At 42.4% G+C, this 19,453-nt stretch overlaps 1 protein-coding gene and 1 pseudogene across 1 annotated transcript; one reads left to right on the forward strand and one right to left on the reverse strand.

Annotated features, from left to right (window-relative positions):
- Nucleotides 1-1,629: 1,629 nt before the first annotated feature.
- On the reverse strand, nt 1,630-15,388 carry LOC110699652 (annotated as a pseudogene).
- Nucleotides 15,389-17,044: 1,656 nt separating this feature from the next.
- LOC110699653 lies at nt 17,045-17,688 on the forward strand. The gene is made up of 2 exons (XM_021877163.1): nt 17,045-17,227; nt 17,368-17,688. The coding sequence occupies exons 1-2, from the start codon at nt 17,063-17,065 to the stop codon at nt 17,668-17,670; spliced, it is 468 nt and encodes a 155-aa protein (XP_021732855.1). The 5' UTR covers nt 17,045-17,062; the 3' UTR covers nt 17,671-17,688.
- Nucleotides 17,689-19,453: the final 1,765 nt, after the last annotated feature.

Genomic DNA, 19,453 nt, shown 5'->3' on the forward strand with positions numbered 1-19,453 from the left:
TATGGTGGGCATCTAAGCACATAGGCCTTATGTGTTTCCAAAAGTCATAGGAGACTAATATAGTAATTTGACGTCTATATAGGCATTTTTTAAGATCTCAATAGTACTTTTCTTTGTACTACTATGCATATATGTAATACCATTAGAGTATAGGTTGTCTTAGTAGTACTATTATATCTCACAATGGTATAATATTTGATATATCATTGACATCTATTTGTATCATTAGAAAAATATTTATACCATTACACCATTTAGAGGTACTATATACCTATCTTGTGGTATTTTATATTTGTATGCATATATATGTTGATATTTATAGCTTTGCCATCCTATTTTATAGTTATTCCCATATGGTAATGGGTGGTAATGAAATTTTATGAAGAAAATTAGGGTATAAAGATAACCTCATAATAGGCTCACATTACCATTGATAACGACATAAACCTTTTTTCATAAATTTACACACAAATTCAAATCTTTTTTATTCTCATTTTATAACTATCTACCAAACGTGCCATTAACAGGCCCAATCTGCTACACGAAACAGGGCCTCCATCCATATAGGGCCTCCATCTACATATGTGTTGCTTCATTATTGCTTTGTGGAGTAGTAGTTGATTGATGGGTTTGGTTCAAACCTTGTATGAACATTTTTTTCCTAATTATTTTTTGGTTTTATTGAACTGTTTTGGTTTAATTGACAAGAACTTGTAATATTGGGGTATCGTTCTTTGATAGTAGAACAGGCCTCTGTGTGTATCGGGCTAGGCCTGCATTGCCCACTAAGGTACTAGCAAACCTACCCATTACCACGTCCTCATGACGGGAACCACTTCTCTCCTGATCTTCTCTAGCTCTTTACTAACAGCTTGTGTTACACAAAAAAAAAAATCTGTTTTTTTATTTGGCAGCACCGTACAACTGTACCAGATCATTAGTGTATATTACAATTATGTTGTTTGGGGACCTGTTGATCATAATTGATTTAGGTATGCTCGATGAGTCGATGCACACATTCAGTGTCCGTAGGCCGGTCTCTCACTCTCTCGGTCTACTTTGCTGCCTCATTACTACTCTGTACTCGTTAAACTGAATCTGCTTTTGTATAAGACAGTTGCAATCCCTCCTATATTCCTGTGTATTATGCTCACTTGGCTGCATGTTGTGCTCGATTTATGTCCAAGGGGAAGCCTATGACACTGCAACCTCAAGTGGGGGTGTGGGCATCAGCTCAAGTCTCAAAACCTGATGCTGAATATTAATGTACTTGTTAACTTTGTTTTGCGTGGATTAGCCCTCGTACAGGCTTATTGAGATTACAATTACCACCTTTCTAAAAATGTACAGTTTTTTAGGTTGAGATCGTCTTTGTGTTATTTTCAATATATATTCTCGCAACATGTGATATTTGAGCTGGTATGGCAGACATTTTGGTGGGCGACTGTAGTGCTCAAAACCATTACATGATCAGTTGGTCACTTAAAGACTCATGCAGATAAGTGACTGCTAGTTAAAGGCTTATTTATCATTTCTCTTGGTATATGTAAATACATAACCAGTTACTTCCCAGTTCGAGTCACTTCATATCAATTTCAATGTACTCCTGTTCTTGATGAAAATTGAATATAAATTAAAAATACGGAGTTATACACAAGCAATTCTGTATTGAAGCAAAATCACAGCTGCGATTGTATGGACATACTTTTGCTATTATCAACAAATTCACTAAACTAATACTCGTATTGATCGCATGTACAAACCTATAAACACTTCTCTTGGCATTCCAAAAGAAGGGACTAACCTACAGTAGTTATCTTAAGAAAAAATGACCAGATAAACTGGAAAACCTAGCTATCTGATGTATAACAATAACTATAATCAGCCCTGCCATTTGCTACAAATAAATAAATGACAAGACTCGATAAATGTGGAAATAAGGAAGTGTGAGGCCAACAGACCAAGGAAAACTGGTATATCTTAATGATTCCATTAGTTGGATGTCACATAGACATCAGAGAGACCAACATTACCAGCACACCGAATAGTATTTCCATGTAAGAAGGATTCATTGATGAAATGCTGCTACTCAGCTGTCCTGTATTCACGTATGTATTTGAATTTGAGCCGGTACTTGTAGAAACATTTACAGACTGAGAACCTGCACAAACACACAAGCAACTTAGTAAGTACAACCAGACATCAAAATATATGGCATAAACTTCTAACCTCCTAGAGTTGAAGCGGATAAGATTCAGATTAAATGCAGAAATCAATTATGTAAAAAATTAAGGCTGAAATTAATATCCACTTACAATCATAGTTGACCCATCCAACCCGTTGGTTAGCCAAGTCATATACAACAATTTTGTCTTTTAGAACAAGATCTGCAGAAAACAGTGATAATGTTCATTAAAATGGATAAAGCAGGAACTTTTAGGGTAGAACAGAAAACAATAGTTCATTGCAAATCAGGTTACTAAAACTTGAGATTTTTAAGCAAAGCAAATAGCTACTCTAAAAAGAGAAATAGCAAAACTATAATTTCTTAATAAAAGCTTACCTCCTAAAATTGTCATCCCCTGCCCATCGATTTTCTGAAATCCCATGCACCAAACTGCAGCTCCAGCCTGCCACCATTAATTTCACCGTGTTAGTTGTAGTAAATGAAAGCTTTGATTTTATTCAGTCTTTAGAGATAGCTTACGAGTATCTTATAGAGCTAATTTCCTCTAGATTACATTATCAGCTATGATGATATGTTGTAAAAACAGGATGGATAACAGTCAGATGTCTTAGACATTAACTACTCTATCACAACAGAACTAAGGTATAGAGAAAACTTACGATAGAATTCTGCTCCAATAGATAGTCTCGTGGTTTGAGAACCATAGTCGCACCACCAGCAAAGTTTAAGTTGACTTGAGGAAATACATCATCAACACTGGATGTTATCAGATAACGTGTTTCCCCTCGATAATAAGGGGCGCACAGACTGAGAAACAACAGAAGAGATCTGCAAAAGAAACATAGAAAGTTTATATTCTGGAACTCCGATTTCTTTGTAATGACAAATGATAGGAAAATCTAGTCATTTTCAACAGCTAAAGGTCATATGCTTGAGATAGTATAGTTTGAACACCATTAACTACTTCCAATTAATTACAAGTTGATAATTGAAATTTAGTGCCAATGAAACTTACCGCACTCACGAAAGGATCATAAGCCTCTTCAGCAAGATAAGCCAAGGTTGTTCCAGAATCAATTATTGTTCCAGCATTGGTGGATGTAGTAAACGCTGAAGAATCAATGGCCAGCTTTTGGCCGTTGACAGAGATGCTCTGCATATTTAAATTGTAGTGTGGCCTGCAAGTGCAAATTGAAGTAATCAGAATAGCTCTTACTACAATTGGTACCAATAAAAGAACATGGTTGTATGACATTTCGGATAAACCAAGATAGGCTAAGGCGATAAAAATAAGATATTCATTACGTGCAATAAAAAGTGTTGTTGACCTTTTTTTTCCCAGTATGAGAGGTACATCAGAAGAACTGAGATTCGCACAAGGTAGGCAAATAATTCATCTGTACTTTCTTGATTATCTTTATACAAATAACAAACTTAGCCCTTAAAAATGGTTACAGACTTACAGTATAGGAATTTTTCAGACCTGAATTCTTTTTCACACAAGAAGAAAAGCAGGAAAAAAGAGAGAGGGGTGTGTCATAGAAGAAGAATCCCAGCAGAAGAGTAAAAGACAGGTTTTCTCTTTTGATTTGCTGAAATAGGTAATAAAAAAAATAAAAAAAATCGGTGTCATCTTTAAGCAGACAGATTCCAGTATCCTAAAGGATACCACTAACTAGGTCGAGAATCAAACACCATCATTAGTTTCTAAACATATAATAATGACGCTTTTGAAATAGCAAGTAAACACAATACAGTAAAATGAGTAAGCCTCATCCTAAGTAAATAAAGGCAAAAATATCCCACACAAAAGGATAGTTAGCCCTTTACAATCATCAGTAAGCATTTGCTTTTGTCAGCTTTTTCTTGTTATTCTTGTATCATTAATTCATTATTATGTTGATGCAAAGCAATGAGGGAAGCAACCAATAGACAATTGTTAACACTATGAAGAAGAAAGGAACATACATTGATGGTACAAGGGGAGTATAAACTATCCCGGGCTCCACAATACTCCCAAGGACCATAATTCCTCCACCATTATCATCTCCCCTCAAGCAGTGGGAGAATGCTGCTGGTGTAATCCCTTGTGTTGACAATTGCGTGACAACAGACATTGCCTGCTGACCAAACCCGAAAATCCCATCCACTGCTCTATCTGTCTTGGTTAAGTCACCAGTCTGAGACACACTACAAGCTGTTCCACAAAAATTTAGAAACTAAAATTAATCAACCATATTCCACTAAGTTAACATGATTCAACATTTAAGCTATAATTCATATAAATATTTAATCCTCATGCACTAGATTGAAAGACTCTTTGATTCTTACCCAAAGATGACTTTAGCTGAGCTGTTAGAAGATTGAGTGTTCCCAACAATAGTCTCGAGATGCAACAAATCAGATACATAGTAACCCTGAGTACCACTACTGATTAGGGGATTTTGCTCCCACCAATCGGAATGCGCCACGTGGGCCAATCAGGTCCTGCCAAGTGTCCCTCAGTTGGAACTGTCAGGGCTTGCCACGTGGCACCCGCTTATTCGTCCACCTTGGACCTATTATGTCATGACACGTGGCATACTCCATGCCTAATGGAGAAACCGGCCACCCAGGCCCAACTTCCGAGGGAAGCCCAATCAGCCCTAGGTTAACCTAAACCTAGGATTGGCACGTTTCCCAAGGTTATAAATACCTCCCTTAATCCTCATTAAGGGGGATGACAGAGATAACAGGCTGATCACGCTAACAAAGCAGATTACGCTAAAAACTCACATTAAACACTCTCACCTAGAGAGACCCAATCACTTTAATTTCCGCATTAATTACTCCTTAATCAAGTACTAACTTGACCGTTGGAGGCGGAGCTCCCACCACCAGGAGTCTCCGTTGTTTTGCAGGTACAGGCGTCCGGTTCCAGTCTCGGAATTGTAACTCTTCCGCAGGACATCAGAAAACCCCGAAACATTTGGCGCCGTCTGTGGGGAGAGTACTTCTGAGATGGCATCCAAGTCTGTACCGACTCCTGAAGAGAGGCGTCCCCTAGACGACTCTCAAGTTCAGTCGGACCACGATACTGAGTGAATTTGAAGTTGAAGCTCACACAGCTTCAGACGGGACCCTAAGGGCCCGACGTACCCGTCATACCGAAAGGAGGGAACGGGAACATCTTCAAACTGGAAGTGAGCCAGCAGGCGCACCGCCTGTTCGACTGATGGATCTGCTCCCATCACAAGGAACGAACTCATGACCTTCATGAGGGACTTCAAGGGAGAAATTCAAGAGTTGATCAACAAGAAGCCGCCTGCTCTGGACAAGGAGCAGTCGGCTAAGAAACCCTCCTCTTCACAGAAGAGGAAGCCAGTTCAAGGGCGAGAGGCGACTCCTCATCCTAAATCTAGGAAGCGGGAGCCACCTGCCCTTGATTTCACAAAATACCGTTTTCCTACTCCAGGAAATAGGAAACTTGTTCGTCATATTCAGGCGGACGGGTCGAGGAAATCATACACAGACGCTCGGCTACTGCTAGAGCAGAAGAAGAGTGACCGATTGTCAGAGTCGGCCTCTACTTCAAACTTCCAAGACAGTCTGCGAAATACCTCAATGAGGCATACTCAGTCGTATCATGAGAGTCAGTCAGGCGGCACCTCCCGTCAGTCCGGCTTTCATAGCGACCAGGCGGTACCAAACTTACCGTTTGTGCCGCAACAACAGTATTTTTTACAGCCACCTCCGTTTGGTGGTCATGCAGCAAAAAATGTCCAACTTATGGACTGGCAGCTACGGTTGCTTAGACTTGGTGAACAGCCGTCGGCCTTCTCCAAGGAAATTACTGAAGCCGCTCAGCCGGCCAAAGAGAAAAATATATTAGTAGGCGCCTATGACGGCACTACTAACCCAGAAGACCATCTGATTGATGTACCTTCAAGGGTTGGATGATCCTACTTGGTGCAAGTGTTTCCCAGCGACTCTCAAAGGAATCGCACAACAATGGTTCGGCAACCTGCCGACTGGTTGTGTAAATAACTTCAGGACGCTTGCTTACTTATTCACCTCTAACTTCGCCATGAACATTCCTGCGAAGAAGACGACCCTTGATTTAGGAACAATTCAGCAGGGCGAGGAGGAGGGTCTTCGTTCTTACATCAGGCGGTTTAACCTGATGAGAATACAGATTCAAGGGTTACCGGATGAAGTAGCCTATACTGACTTTTTCAGAGGTCTCAAGGACGGGTCGACCTTCAAATTTGATTTGGTCCGAAAGAGGGTGGCGACTCTTCAAGAGGCCTTGATTGAAGCGGAAGCCTATATACAGGCGACTGATCTTTGTACGGTAAAACAGTCGGACGGGAAGAGGTCCGACAAAAGAGAAGGACGACAGAAACAGTCGTCAAACAAAGATGAGAAGAGAAAAGAGGTATGGGCGGCTGATTCCTCTAAACAGCCGGCCCAGAAAAAGAAAAAAGAATTCAAATCATACTCCCCAAAGTATGCGTTTAACAAGGATAACCAGTTTATCCTAAAAGAAATCAAGGGACGGATCTCAATTGAGAAGCCGGTCCCCATAAAGGGTTCTGCAAACAACCGGAACCAAGATAAATTATGTGCTTATCATGAAGATGTTGGTCATCACACCAATGATTGCATCAGTCTCATGCGGTATCTGGACCGCATGGCTGAACAAGGTGATCTTGACACTTATGTCAAGAAATCTACGGGGTACACTTCCTCGAAAAAGCAGTCGGCCAAAAAGAATCAACAGGCCGACAGCTCCGATACAGATGATGCAGTCGTCTACACCATTGCAGGCGGCTTCTCAGGAGGCGGCCCCACTATTAGGGGCAACAAAGACCATATCAGGCGGTTAGATGTAAATTCCGTTCACCAAGAACGGCCCTCCAAATATTCATTTCCTGAGATTGTCATCACTGAAGAAGATCTAGGAGGGGTAAGAGGGCCTCATGACGACCCTATCGTTATTGAATGTAAAGTGGCCAACCAGAGAGTTGGCCGAATCCTCATAGATACCGGAAGCTCCTCGGATCTCATCAGTAGCAAATGTCTGTCGAAACTAAAATATCAGACTGATTGCATACATCCGGCATCCCACCCTTTAGTAGGGTTTGGAGGAGGAGTCGTCCACCCACTGGGACGAGTGGATTTACCCATCCGCCTGGGCGAAAAAGGGGAAGGACGACACATGGTAGTCCGGTTCCCGGTAGTAGAAGAACTCTCGGCCTACAACATGATTCTGGGACGACCAACCCTGAATAAGTCCAAGGCTGTTATAATCCCATCTCTTATGTTGCTCAAGTTTGAGAGGGATAATGGAACAGTCGGGTCCCTAAGGGGAGATCAGAAAATGGCCCGAGAGTGCTATCTCTCGGATGTCAAACCCACTGTTATGGCCACTGGGTCAAGTGGTGGAAAAACAGACCTTGACAATGTCAAGAAGAGTGCGCCTGTTCAAGAAGCAGGCGGCAAGAAGAGAAAGGCATCCTAGACAGAAGCTCAACCTGGATGGATCCAATCAGGGCATATCTGACAAACGGTACCCTGCCGGATGATCATATTTCTTTTGAATGATGTAAATAGTCAAGGGCTACTTAATAAAAGTTTGCATACTTAATATTCAATTTTGTACTAAGAGGGGCACGCCTACTAACAAACAGTCGGCTACTCTCCATAGTTTTTATTCTTACTTAAGAGGGGCATGCCGTCTGTACCTTTACAGTCGGCTACTCTCCATTGAGTATTTCACTCTATCTTCAGAGGGGCATGTCGTCTGTACCTTTACAGTCGGCTACTCTCCATTGAGTATTTTACTCTATCTTTAGAGGGGCATGCCGTCTGTACCTTTACAGTCGGCTACTCTCCATTGAGTATTTCACTATCTTCAGATGGGCATGCCGTCTGTACCTTTACAGTCGGCTACTCTCCATTGAGTATTTTACTCTCTTCAGAGGGGCATACCGTCTGTACCTTTACAGTCGGCTACTCTCCATTGAGTATTTCACTCTATCTTCAGAGGGGCATGCCGCCTGTACCTTTACAGTCGGCTACTCTACATTGAATATTTTACTCTATCACCATAGGGGCATGCCGTCTGGACATATAGTTGGCTACTCTCCATAGAAGAGGGCCGACTGGTTCCAAACACACAGCCACCCTTATACTTAGCTAAAAAAGATTAGGGCCTGGCCGACCCTGTGCCTAACAGGCGGCTACCCTCCTTTTACTTAGCACCTACGTTCACCAAGAACTAACCAAGGCCACAGGCCGAATGATCAGACCAGGCGCCAAGCCAACTGATCCAATCTTCAAAACTAATACGACCTGTCCCAACATCATAGCAGGCGTCCGGCGGCATCCCTCCGGATGAAATTCGTCGCAGAGAGCAGCTCCCTTTTGGGTGGAACATTGCTCTATAAACTAATTACACGGCACCTATACGACTGTCCCCAAGGGCAACCACGTAGCCGTTTTTGAGACAAGGATAACTCTATCACTAACCAAACCAGTGGTAGCAGTTGACATCTGAGTCAGATGACCGCCTGTATTACCTGGGATAAATGCAGGGGGTACCTCTTGAGTTAATAGCCAACAAACATTGGCGAATCAAGGGGTCTAGCCGGCCTCCGCCGCCTGGTACCTCTACTTCTCAAGCAGGAGTGACGGCGACTGAGTAACTCCAAAGTTAACTCATAGTCACTCTCTCAAACTTAGTATGGAGCCTAAAAGGTATGAGTCGTCCGCCTGTTTTTAGCAAACAGGGGCTCTCAACCACTACTCCTGCTAGGTTAACAACCTCTTGAGTTAATAACCAACAAACATTGGCGAATCAAAAGGTTCAGCCGGCCTCCGCCGCCTGGTGCCTTTACTACTCAAGCAGGAGTGACGGCGACTGAGTAACACCAAAGTTAACTCATAGTCACTCTCTCAAACTTAGTATGGAGCCTAAAAGGTATGAGTCGTCCGCCTGTTTTTAGCAAACAGGGGCTCTCAACCACTACTCCTGCTAGGTTAACAACCTATGAGTTAAAAGCCAACAAACATTGGCGAATAAAGGGGAACAACCGGTACCCACCGCTTGATACCTCTACTACTCAGTTACTTGGCGACTAGGTAACAATCATGTTTACTTGGTCAAACCACTTTCCTACTTGGTTAATTTTACAAATGACAGGACCGCCTGCCTAAAGGGGATCCAGTCTTTAAAATGGTTCGAATACCGATTGGATAAATGGCCGACTGATCGTCTAGCCTGGAAACAGACAACCAGTCGTCCAGGGGCATAGGCGGCGTGACTAACTATCCGTACCTGTCTGCAACTATTGGCCATGTAAGACAGTCGGTATAGTGAACAATTGGATATCAGAATATTCAATACTTAAACAAATTTGAAGCAAAACAAAAAATTCATTAAAAAGAAGCCGGCCATCAAAGACCGGCAAAATATTCAGAGCCCCGGCCCCCTGGCCGGAAAAAAATACAAAACAAACGGCACGCAGGCCGTGGAAAGAAGACATAAAGCTTAAGGGGGCAGATCTTCAATATTAGTAGCTGCCGCCTGGTCAGCACTCTTCTTGCTGGACTCAGCTTCAGCTGCATCCTTCTTTGATGCATTACCCCCAAGCGGCACAAGCGCCACCACCGGCTCCTCCTCCTCCAACGCTTCCTCCAACGCCTCTTCCTCAGCAGCCGCCAGGATCTCTTGATTATATGTGTTAGAACACTGGCGGTACGTTTTTTCCCATGAGGCAAAGTCGGCATTGGGGAAGAGGCGGCCCCAAGTCATGCGCTGGATTTGAGTAGAGTCTTCCATCATCTCCCGGACCAGCTCTTTCTTTTCTCGCTCGGCCTTTTCCGAGAGCTCCTGAGTAAGACTCTTCTCCTGGGTCACCAGGCGTTCCTTTACGTTGGCCAAGGATTTCTCCAAGGCTTCGTATGAGTACATCTTTAGGCGAAGAGGTCTCAGCTCGGCCTTGAGATTGTTGATGGTCGCCTCCAGCTCGTTATTCCTCTTCTGGGCCGCCTCTAACTGAGCCCGGATAGCGGCGGTAGCCTGCGCTTGATAAAAAAGAATATCAATGGTCAGAACTTCATTTTGGGCAATTTGAAACATTGCCTTATCACAGTCAGAGGCGGCCATAGCTTTTGCAGCCTTTACCTCTTTGTTCTTCCGGTCAAGCGGCTTGCGAAGGCCGTTCACTCGGAGCAGGGCCTAAGTAAAAAGGAACAGGCGTCAGTTTCCAAACAAAAAGAAAACAGGCGACCTGGAATTCAAATACTCAAAAATATGCTAAGTATACCTCAGCAAGGACCCCTGCAATCCCGTCTAGCTCAAGGGTGCCGACACCCCTTACCGCCTCCCTTTCAGCTGGAGGAACGGCCTTGATCATAGACTTGGCCACCTCTACCAAGTCAGGCTCCTGAGGGCCGGCTGCATCAGGCATAAACAAACGGATTAGACCTAGTAAAAAAGGGAGCAAGTCTAAAATTTACAAGGACAACTTCATACTTCTAGGCGGCCCAGCTGGAGTTTTAGAAGAAGTGGCCGGCTGTTTCTCAGCCGCCACATGTTTCAAACCAGGAGAGCTCGCAACAGTCGTCCTCCGGGCCATGGGGTCCGGCTGTTGGGAAGAAGAAGCTCTTGGAGCGCCCGTCTAAAAAAGAGGAAAAGAGTCAGTATATGCATAAACACCTCCAAAAAGAGGGTGAAAGGTTCGAAGCCCACCAAGGGTGCCCCCTTCTTGGGGGAGTCGGTTGAAGCTTGTTGCATGATGGAGGCCCGCAACATGGCCGCCGCAGTCTTGGAGGCGGTAATTTTGCTCATGGCGTCCGCTGCAAAAACAAACAGCAAAGTTAATAAAAGTTATAACAAAATGCACGGAACAGCAGAGTGTTCGACAGGCCGACTACCTCTTGAGGACCGACTGCTGAGGCCACAGGCGGCCAAAAAGTACTCGTCGTAGAGCCATTTGAAGCTCGGGACGCAGTGCAGGGGTACTTGCTCTCGTACCCCTGAAGTCGAGTCGACCCTCGACTCTACTTTAAAGAGTCCTTTATCCAGGATCTCTTTCTTAGCTTTGGGGGAACAGGCGGCATGCTGCGGCCGCCTGCAAGAAGGGGCGGATTCCTGTTCCACCTGTTGAGGCGCTTGTTCAGCTCTGTGTCTGAACTCTCAATGATGAAGAAGGTGCACCACCAGTCCTTCCATTTGTTTGCTTTACCTCTCGTCATGAGGTAGCCCCTGTGGCTCGTCAATTGATACCAGCCAGTACCGCCTGCCTTAGGGGTCCGGCTGAGGTAGTTCATGTGGGCGAAAGCCTCGAAGCTCGGCTCCACCCCGTGCAGTTCGCACCCGGCCACATAGCCGAGTACGTTGACCCAGGAGTTCGGGGCTAACTGCCATAACCCCAACTCATACCCATCCAAGATCCGCTGAACGGCCGGATGTAATGGGAAGCGCAGCCCAGCCTTGATGGCCGCCTCGTAGCAGCCAAAGCAGGCGCTATCATAACTGGTACCAGCCGGCCAGACGACTGTGTCTTCTGGATCTGGCACAAACACTAAAAAGTCGGGGCCCATTGTGTGGTTTGCGATAAAGCACTCCACTTTCTCTTGCATGGCTGTGATCCGGCCCCGAGGTACCGTGGAGTAGTAGGGGGTATTTTGCTCTCGGTAAGAGGCGGATGGCTCCGCCCAATCGTCCCCCTTCTCAACTGCGTGAGAAAGCCTCGCCTCTTGCAGGCGACTGTTTTTCTCTTCTGTGCCCAGAGAAGCATGGCCAGAAGAGCTAGACTCGGAATCGTCCTCTGACGAGTCCGAAGAGGACGACTCCTCCCCTCTCCCGGAGGGGCCCGCCTCCTCTCCTTTAAAAGGAGCAGGAGAGAATGAAGAATTGTCAACTGTAAAAAGGGAAGGGGTCACCTTGACTCCTCCCTCAGAACTGCCGGCTTTCAAGCCGCTTTGTTTCACTTCCACATCTGGCGCCTGGTCAGATGTTTCACTAATCGGCACCCTGTGGGAGGAGCCGTCTGAATTTGAGATCCTAGCAGTCTTTTTTGTTCTGGCCATCATGCTCTGCATAGACACAGATACAGTCGGACTTTGTATAAAGGGCAAAGATGGGTCCGGAAAAGGGCAGGCGGCACTCCTAGTCCTAGATTCAGCCGTCCCCGGTGACCGGCTGATCACTAACCTAGGTCGTGTCGTGTGCTTCCGTGGTGCCATTTCAAAAAAGAATAAAAAGAAAATTAAGAGTAAGAGAACCGACAGTTACCTGAACGAGTGACGGTTGATGAAGTTCTGAAAATCCTTTGCAGTCGGCTTGTCAGAACAGGCGGTAGGCAGAAAGGGTCCAAAATGTCAGAGCAAGTTCAGGGGTCCGAATGTTCTCTCAAAAAGTTCTCAAGTGTGAAAATGACTGAAGTCAACACTCCTTTATATAGGCGAAGTGAGAAGGCGAAGGGTCACTTCCAGAATTCAAAATTTGGGCGGGAGAATCTCTCGGCCTTTCGCCGAGTGACACCTGTAGCAGGCCGTCGCCTGTTACAGTGCGGCACCTGTCACAGGTAACACGTGACCAGTCACGTGCCACCTGTGAGGGGCAAATGATTAGGGGATTTTGCTCCCACCAATCGGAATGCGCCACGTGGGCCAATCAGGTCCTGCCAAGTGTCCCTCAGTTGGAACTGTCAGGGCTTGCCACGTGGCACCCGCTTATTCGTCCACCTTGGACCTATTATGTCATGACACGTGGCATACTCCATGCCTAATGGAGAAACCGGCCACCCAGGCCCAACTTCCGAGGGAAGCCCAATCAGCCCTAGGTTAACCTAAACCTAGGATTGGCACGTTTCCCAAGGTTATAAATACCTCCCTTAATCCTCATTAAGGGGGATGACAGAGATAACAGGCTGATCACGCTAACAAAGCAGATTACGCTAAAAACTCACATTAAACACTCTCACCTAGAGAGACCCAATCACTTTAATTTCCGCATTAATTACTCCTTAATCAAGTACTAACTTGACCGTTGGAGGCGGAGCTCCCACCACCAGGAGTCTCCGTTATTTTGCAGGTACAGGCGTCCGGTTCCAGTCTCGGAATTGTAACTCTCCCGCAGGACATCAGAAAACCCCGAAACAACTACCATCACCATACTGAAACTGATAAGCACAATTGTTTGAGTTGTCACAAAGTGCATCAGCATATTGAGCTCCCATCTTACACCGTTTATCGGAGCAAGAGATTACAGATGATGACGATGAGCTTGATGGGTTGAATTCATTAAGTTGAATGTCCTGTAAAAGATCCATTATTATTGCAAAACAACAAAATCAAGTCTTTCTAGATTAATCTACTTCATTTAAGTTTTGACAATTATAATTGAAGAAATTAATACAAAGTAATAGATTAAAAAGAGTGACTATACTTGAAGCCCAGTAGTTCCAGGACAACCAGTGCATCCTGTGCAACCAATCCACAAAACATCACTTCCGGTATCAATCTGTACATAGAATTCTTGTGCTGGAGACCCTAGTTGTACCTTTGTATAGTATAGCCTAAAAACACAATATTGTCGACTTTACAAAATTAGTAACTTTACTCCCTACATAAATTCAATACATTGGTGAGGTGCACCATATAAAGACATTAACGGTTTTACTGTTCACGCGTTTTGGCATTGGACAAGTACGGTACAGCCGGTCGTATGATGCACGGGGCCGGTCGTATGGGGCAGGCAAGTGCCCCGCGCAGCATACATATGGTAGTAGAAATTAGATTGGTGAAATTCCAGTCATACATGTTTTTTTTTTCAAAGCAAAAGGAAAATGAAAAAAAAGTTGTATGAACAAAATAACATGAAAAAAAAGAGTGATTAAAGCTACCAATATATGGCCACTAACTATTAATAATTGAATTATAAATAAAAAAGTTGGCAGATATCAATCATATGATTAAAGCAATAACAATGAAACAGAGCAAAACTTCTACATGAAGTAAAAGGTTCTATCTTTAGAAATTACCAAATAAAGAAAAAAACCACATAAATATAGAAATCATATCAAATCAAATCATATAAATTAAAATAAACCCAATTAAATTCACATCAATTTTCAAAAACCCATCAAAATTGACAACATCAAATCTCAAAAAAATAAAAACAATTATGTTTTACTAGAAATGAGTCAAATTACCCAACACGGTACGGATTAAAGGTTCCGGCAACCGGGAAATCAACAACTCCATTAACCGACTGAAGCGCACGGCCGTGCCGAGCACGGTCGTGCGCTCTAAGTTGACTCACTTCAACTCTGTCTTTAAGAGGGATAGCTCGGTGAAGATTCAGAGTCGTCGGAAAACCGCCGGAAACCACCGTCGACGGCGAAAAAGCGCCGGAAAATATTACCCATATGCAAATAGTTGCGTATAAGTTCGGATTCATTGCTTTTTGTTGAACTTGAATTTTCTCTCTCTCCTACTCCTACCAAGAACTCAACAAGAATTGGAGGAGAGAGAAATTTTTTAGTGTTAAAAAAATTAAATTTATATACTTTATAATTATTAAATTAAATTAAAGTATAATCAAGGAATGAATTGGGAGTATATATGTAAAATTAATTAATAAATAATTGATTACAAGATCGAAAATTGCATGTTTTTGCAGGATGATTTAGAGAGAGAAAGAGAGACAAAGTTAGAGAGAGAAAGTGAAGAGCAGAGGAAGAAGAAGAAGCAGCCGAGTAGGAGAGTTTGGATTACGTTAGCATTTATATGTTCTCTGCTTTTACTTTTTTTTGTCTTTTTTTTTTTAATTAATTAGGTATTTAATTAATTTTACGTAGTAAATAATTTTTTTAATATACTTTATACTACGTACTTTATACTACTACGTATTTAATTGTAGACCAACCTTTGTAATTAAGAGAAAATTCTTTGATCTTCTTATTTGCCTTTATTTTGGGAGGAGATTAAAATTGTTTAAGGCTTTAGCTACCTCTTTCGTTGCAATTTCGTTCAACTACCAAATAATTAAAGGCCATGTGCTTAATTATATGTTATCACTAGTATGGGAAATTCTATATTCGTAAATTTTCACTCTTTGTATAGCTTTTAATTTGATTTTTTTTTTCGAATGAATAGTAATATTTGTATATTAAGATGCACAACAAATTTTAAAGTATGTTTTTATAGTATATTTCCTCCGTTTCATATTAGATAACACATTTCATTTAAGCACGTTTTTTAATGCATACTTCCTAATGCAATTGAGACAAATCTAACAAAACCCCAACATGACTATATTTTTTTTCAACACGAAATCACAAAACGAGGTCAAAGCAAGTTATGTAAATAGTGAACAAAGTCAAACTGTGTCATTTAATTTGAAACGAAGGAAGTAGTTAATTACTGAATCATTTTTGAATTTTACAACCACAAAAAACACGAATTTGACTTTTAACACTACAAAAAAAAAAAGGTTTATTTTAACACCACATAAAATTTATGGATTTTACCACCACTTAACCGATTCCGTCCAAAAATCCGTCAAGTGGGGTCCACGTTACTACGTGTCGACATGTTATTAGCTTAAAAAAAATAAAAATTTTAAAAAAATAAAAATTAAAAAAAAAAACCCCTAAAACTAACCCAACCACCCCACCATCACCGGCACCCCTTCCCCACCCAAAACGCGTAGCCGCCACCCTCGCCCCCAACGGCGCACTCCCTCCCCAGCTCTGACCACTGGCACCAAAAACGGCTCCCCCTGTCCCAAAAACGGCGACGAAATCAGCCACTAATGGCTGAAATCGGCCGGTTAAGGGTCGAAATCGACCACTCAGCCCCTAAACCGGTCGATAGCTAGCGATCGTTAGTGGCCAATTTCGATGATCGTTTTTGTAGAATGGCGGCTGTATTCAGTGGGGAAACAAGTCGTGGACGGTTTACCGGGTTGGGGAAAAGGAGGAGGGCTGGGTTCCGGAGGTCGCGGGCTGGGGAAAGCGTGTGTGGTGGAGTAATGGATGCAGCTGCGTGGGTAGGGTGGGGAAAGGGTATTGGTGGTGGTGGAGGGGTGGCTGGGTTAGTTTAGGGTTTTTAATTTTTTTTTTAACCAATAGCATGACGACACGTGGCACTGTGACCCCACCTAACGAATTCCATCCATGAATCAGTTAAGTGGTGGTAAAAGCCACTTTTTTAAAATTTTTGTAGTGTTAAAATAAAAGTTTTTTTTTTCTAGTAGTGTTCAAATCCATTTTCAGACTTTTTGTGGTGTTAAAATTCAAAGTTTCCTTTTTTTTATTGCAAATGAGGGTCAAGCCCAAACACCATCAAAGAACTAAGCTACCATCCGAAGTTCAGCTACCCCGACAGTAATTACAAATACTCCGTACGAAATACCTAATAAACATTAGGGAAATTTGCCCAAAATAACACGAACTTTGGCCGGTTCGCCAATAATAACACCACCTTTGAGTTATTCCAAAATAACACCAACTTTGGGGGTGTCTTCCAAAAATGGTACAAAAAAAATGGTAACCGGATTTAGGAGGTAATATTGCTGACGTGTGTTATGTCTTTGCCAGGTTGTGCGTTGCTTCCCCTTAACCATCCAACGTGTTCTTTCTTCTTCTTTATAACCGTTAGAAAAAAATGCCAAGCCCTTTATTCTTCCTTCTTCTTCATTCTCTGTTGTTCCTCTCTCAGTAGTCGTTGCTCCATCTTCTTCCTCTGTTTCTTTGTTTTCCTCTCTCTTAATTTGTTGCTCCTTCTTCATCTTCAAGTTCTTTGTTTTCCTCTGCTCTTCATCTCTCTTTAATCGTTCGTGTTGTATCAATTTTAGTGCTCTTAAAAAATTAATCAATGGCTACAAGAAGGTCAATTTCGAACCAATCATGTTCATCCTCTAGCATAAAAAGGATGGGTAATTCGAAAATTCGTTGCAATTGTGGGAATGAAGCTTTGATTAAAACTGTGAGAAAAGGCCCTAATTTGGGGATGAAGTTCTACGGCTGCCCTATGTGGCCAGTAAGTTGTGATTGATTGTCCTATGTTTATTGCATCTTTTTTTGTTTATTGCATCTTTTTTTGTTTATTGTAATTTGGGGATATGTAATTGTAATTACCCTAATTTGGTGTTGTTTATTGTTCATATTTACTGGATGCAGGACACTCAATGTGATTTTTTCAAGTGGGTGAATGAGCAGGCTGAGATGGAAGATTATGAAGTGAAGTTGTTGGAAAAGGAAACCGTAATTGGTGAGTTACAGGTTGAACAAAAAATCGCACATGAGAAAATAAAGAAATTGCAATTAAAGAAAGGAAAATTGGAGGAAGACATCATAGGGTTGAAGAATGAAATAGTTGTAATGAAGATTGATTTAATGAAGTGTGGTAGGAATGAAAAAACGTTGTACTTAGCATTGTTGTTTTCTTGGTTGTTGTTTGGTGTTGTAATCTTCCTTTATTGATTAAGGAAGAAATGAGGATGTATGTTGAATGTTTTATGTGGAAATAAAAAGCAATCAGTGTAATTGATTAATGGATGCTTAATTGAATGTTTAATGAGTAATGTTTGCTGTTGTATTTTGTACTTAATTGATTTTCATCATAATTGCAATAGCAGTGTACAATTGACATACCAGAGCTAGATCAAAAGACCACAAATTTCCCAAATTATTTGCACAAAATGAAAAACAAACAAAACCAGAGCAATGTTAAAAGACCACAAATTATTTGCACAAATTGAAAAACACAACCACAGCAATATCAAAAGACAAAGGCAGAACTGTTATAATGCCTGCAAATGTTTCAATAATGCATGCAACTGTTTCCAAAATACCTGCAACTGTTTCCAATACTTAATTACATAAGATCTCTAACATTGTTTAACAACTAAATTGTTTGACAAATTACACACTTAGACCAAAAGCATACTTAGTAAGTACAAAAGAAATGGGGCACATAAGATCTTCACTTGATCACTGCTGCATCTGGGAGATAGATCTTGTGTTTGGTCTGGTACTTGGTGCCTGCCACACAAATTACAAAGTTATTGGCTTATTTTCCAAAAAAAAAAACAAAGCAAACACAAAAATGAAAGGGGGAGTACTAATTCTTACTGTAACAATTGGGCTTCCATCATCAGCAAACATTATCCCAATTCCTGATGGTTGTGCTCTTCCCCTTCCCCTTCCTCTTCCCCTACTTGTAGTTGTAGACCCTCTACCAGCCGAGCTTCTTCCTCTGGTGCTGCTTTGACTGACACTTCTAGCACCTTGACCTCCAAGTATCATTCTTCCACCCCTGCCCAGTTGAGTTGGCTGTGCAGTAGCAGTATGGTGGGCAAATTGTGTTGCAGGAGTTGAAGATGATGCAGTCTGTGTCAGGGTGGGTGTTGGGGTTGCTTGTGTAGATGGGGCATGTGAGGTTACATCAGTAGATGGGGCAGTCTTTCTTGGTCTTCCCTTGGGTCTTTTGGGTGCTGGTTCATCAGGGACAACAGAATCCTTGTCTTTGCAGCCTCTCTTGTTATGACCCTTCTTCTTGCATATGCTACAAGTCATTTCTACTCCTGCCCTACTCAATGACCCTGGCTTCTTAGGATTCTCAAGAGGGTGCTTAATTCTGTTCTTTCTTGGCCTACCAGGACCTATCTTGATAGGAGGGGGGTCCAAATTGCATGGACATCTTGGCCAATACCTCTCACCTTCACATGGAGGTATACAACCACTGTAGGCCTTCTTATAAGTCTCAACTTTGTAACATTCATCAACAAATACCTCAGGTTCTTGGTTCACAAAATAAATGCAAGCTATGGCATGACAGCAAGGTGGTGTATCAATGTCATTATCTTCATCACAGTCACTTAGGTTTACATCCCTTGCAACCTCTTCATGAACTGAGTTCTCCCTCTCTTCATCAACTTCAAACTCCCTCTCCTCATCAACTGCCTTTTCCTTCTCCTTCTCCTTACAAACTTTTTCTTGCAATCCCTTCACTATCTCAAGTAACTTTGTATTAACCCTCTTTACTCTATCCCTTGCTTCAATAATCTCATCATCAATGTCATCAGATTCATCTTCAAAGAAATCAGTTTGTTCTAGATCTTCACCTTCACCTTCTAGATCTATGTCAGATAGACTAAAATCACCTTCCTTCTCTTTCTCTATGCTCTCATCTACCTCAAACTGAAAATCATCTTCATCATCATCTTCAAACTCCCCACCCTCACAAAACTTCTGATACTCATGA

Source organism: Chenopodium quinoa, unplaced genomic scaffold, assembly GCF_001683475.1.
Source record: "Chenopodium quinoa cultivar QQ74 unplaced genomic scaffold, ASM168347v1, whole genome shotgun sequence".
Lineage (NCBI taxonomy): Eukaryota > Viridiplantae > Streptophyta > Magnoliopsida > Caryophyllales > Amaranthaceae > Chenopodium > Chenopodium quinoa.

Bases quoted from the DNA above. Each gene is read 5' to 3' on its own strand.
- LOC110699653 (XM_021877163.1), top strand. From the start codon at position 17,063: ATGGCTACAAGAAGGTCAATTTCGAACCAATCATGTTCATCCTCTAGC. The intron at 17,228-17,367 runs GTAAGTTGTGAT...TACTGGATGCAG, and splicing joins ACGGCTGCCCTATGTGGCCA to GACACTCAATGTGATTTTTT.